This window comes from Pteropus alecto, unplaced genomic scaffold (assembly GCF_000325575.1).
Source record: "Pteropus alecto unplaced genomic scaffold, ASM32557v1 scaffold78, whole genome shotgun sequence".
Classification (NCBI taxonomy): domain Eukaryota; kingdom Metazoa; phylum Chordata; class Mammalia; order Chiroptera; family Pteropodidae; genus Pteropus; species Pteropus alecto.
This window is the reverse complement of record NW_006443124.1, coordinates 9,902,873-9,904,901: the sequence shown is the minus strand read 5'-3', so window position 1 is coordinate 9,904,901 and position 2,029 is coordinate 9,902,873. Positions and strand designations below refer to the sequence as shown.

Below are 2,029 nucleotides of genomic sequence, written 5' to 3'. Positions count from 1 at the left end.
GGCCGCCTCCCGGGCCTCGGCTAGTGCTGACCCGCCCCTCCGTCCGCGGCCTTCGGGGTCCCCATCCCTGAGCCCCACCTTGTCCCTGGCCCCGAGCCCCCAGCTTTCCCTGCGCCCCTCACGGCCCCTCTGGATCTCCCTGCAGGCTCTCGGGCGGGAACACACTTCGCAGAGACTTTTCCCCGACAAACTTCCAGAACCTCTGGAAGACGGTGAGTTTCTGCACGGCCCGGCTCTCCTCCACACGCTAAGGCCTCGGGCCTCCATTGGAGGGAGGGAGCCGAGGGGGTGCCACTCCCCCTCCCCCACTGCAGCTTCAGGAGGTGGTAAAACCGAGAGGGTGGGAGGGAGTGGGGGGCGGGTTTCCCGGGCGCCGCCGGGCTCGAGTCACTTCCGGTGCCCTGACCTTTATAGGAGTAAACAGACCCCCGCCATCTCCGCCTCCCCTCCTGCCCAGGTGACTGAGTAATCCCCTGTCTTGAGGAGAAAGCATTGGCCAAGTACTTGGCTAGCTGGTAGTGTGGGGGTCAAGTAGGAGCCGCCTAGGGAAGGCCTGGACTCCGAGTTCTTGGTCAAAACTTGGCATTGCGGGCACCTTCAGCCCATTCCTTCTCAAGTCACGAACTTGCAGGAGACCCCTTGGCAATTATTTTTTCTCTCGAGAGCAGACAGCCTTCAGCCCGAATTGTCCGGGCTGGCGTCTGACCCAGCTGTGGTTTTTCCAGGCCTGAAGGCCCCGGAGTGCGCCAGCGGCATGTACAAAGACACCGTCTACTCCGCCTTCAATCTGCTCATGCACTACCCACCCCCTTCTGGAGCAGGGCAGCACCCCCAGCCGCAACCCCCACTGGTAAGTGGCCCCAGCAGCCCAGCCTGCCTTGTGCCTGCCACCTTCTTGACCGGGTATGTGGGGCATGGGCAAGAAGTGACTTTAGCCTAGAACAAAATAGATACATGAGAACTCCTTTTTGGTCTCTTTTCCCATTCACACCCAGTGGGATCTGAACTAGAGAACTTTGCTGAAAGAAGGAAGGATGGCCCTAGGCAGCCCTCTTCTTGCTAGCTGTTGGCTTTTGTCTTCCTAGCTTGCACCCAAGCAGGTACAGGCCCTATCCTGGTGCTAGGTGATTGCTGGGGTAGAGTCTTCTTAAAGAATATTTGAGCTGAGACCACCCCTGGCTCCTGAGGGTAGTGTAGGTGGTGTGGTCTGAGCTGTGAGCTTCGTAGTTAGCCTTCTCCCAAAAGCCTGACTCCCTAAGCCTCGGTGCTTGGAGGAACCAACAGAAAAGCTGGTTGGCTTCAGCTCTTCTGGTTGTGGATAAGAAACATAACTCTATTCGTTCTGTTCTTATTGACATGAGTGCACCCTTGCCAAGAGAAAGATCCTGAACATGTGTCGAAAGTGTGTTTTTAATGAAGCTGGCTTCATCTCTAATGCACCAGGCAGGGTTTGCAGAGGTGTTTCACATCAGTGGTGTTATTAAGGGGACTGTTCAATGAATTTGGGTATGTTTACCCAGGGCTTTGAACAGACTTCGTGATCATTACAAACCATGCTTTTCTGCGCATTGGTGCAAATGACCTCAAGTGTGAAGGGCCTATTCTGAGTGCTTTGGAGCAGTAAAGCTGCACTTAAAAAAAAAAATTCAGATTAGTGTTTGATTGTCCTTAGGCGTCCCAAGCAAGTCGAGGGTGAGATTTGCGCTCCTAGAGTACATGAAAGGTTCGGGGGACTCTGGTGCGCGGTATTGGGTGCAACTGTAGGCCCATTGTAGGTGCGGCCCATGGGTGGGATGCTCACATGGCTAGTGGTGGGATCGCCCAGAGGGAGGAGGGTGACTGCCAGGCTGTTTCAGATCCCGAGTGAGGAGGATTGGTTCTGAGAGCTGTTTCATGCCAAAGCTAATGGGAGGTGAGAAGACACTGAGACTTCTCTCCGGAAACCCAGCATGGCAAACCTGGTGGACTGCTGACTCGGGAAATGAGCTCCTTGTCCTTTGGCTCCCATTTTCTCATCTGTAGAAGGAGA

General features: G+C 55.4%; 1 protein-coding gene across 4 annotated transcripts in view; it reads left to right on the top strand.

Moving 5' to 3' along the window:
• The first annotated feature begins 71 nt into the window (after positions 1–71).
• Positions 72–2,029, top strand: part of TCF7 (transcription factor 7) — a 31,122-nt gene continuing 29,164 nt past the window's right edge. For 2 of the 4 annotated variants that reach the window (XM_025040696.1, XM_025040695.1), the window contains exons 1-2: positions 97–212; positions 726–850. In XM_025040696.1, coding sequence (XP_024896464.1) covers positions 755–850 — 96 coding nt within the window. In that variant the 5' untranslated portion in view covers positions 97–212; positions 726–754. Of the gene's footprint in view, positions 213–725; positions 851–2,029 lie in introns of all 4 variants that reach the window. The other 2 variants (XM_006923134.3, XM_006923132.2) reach the window with 2 other exon arrangements.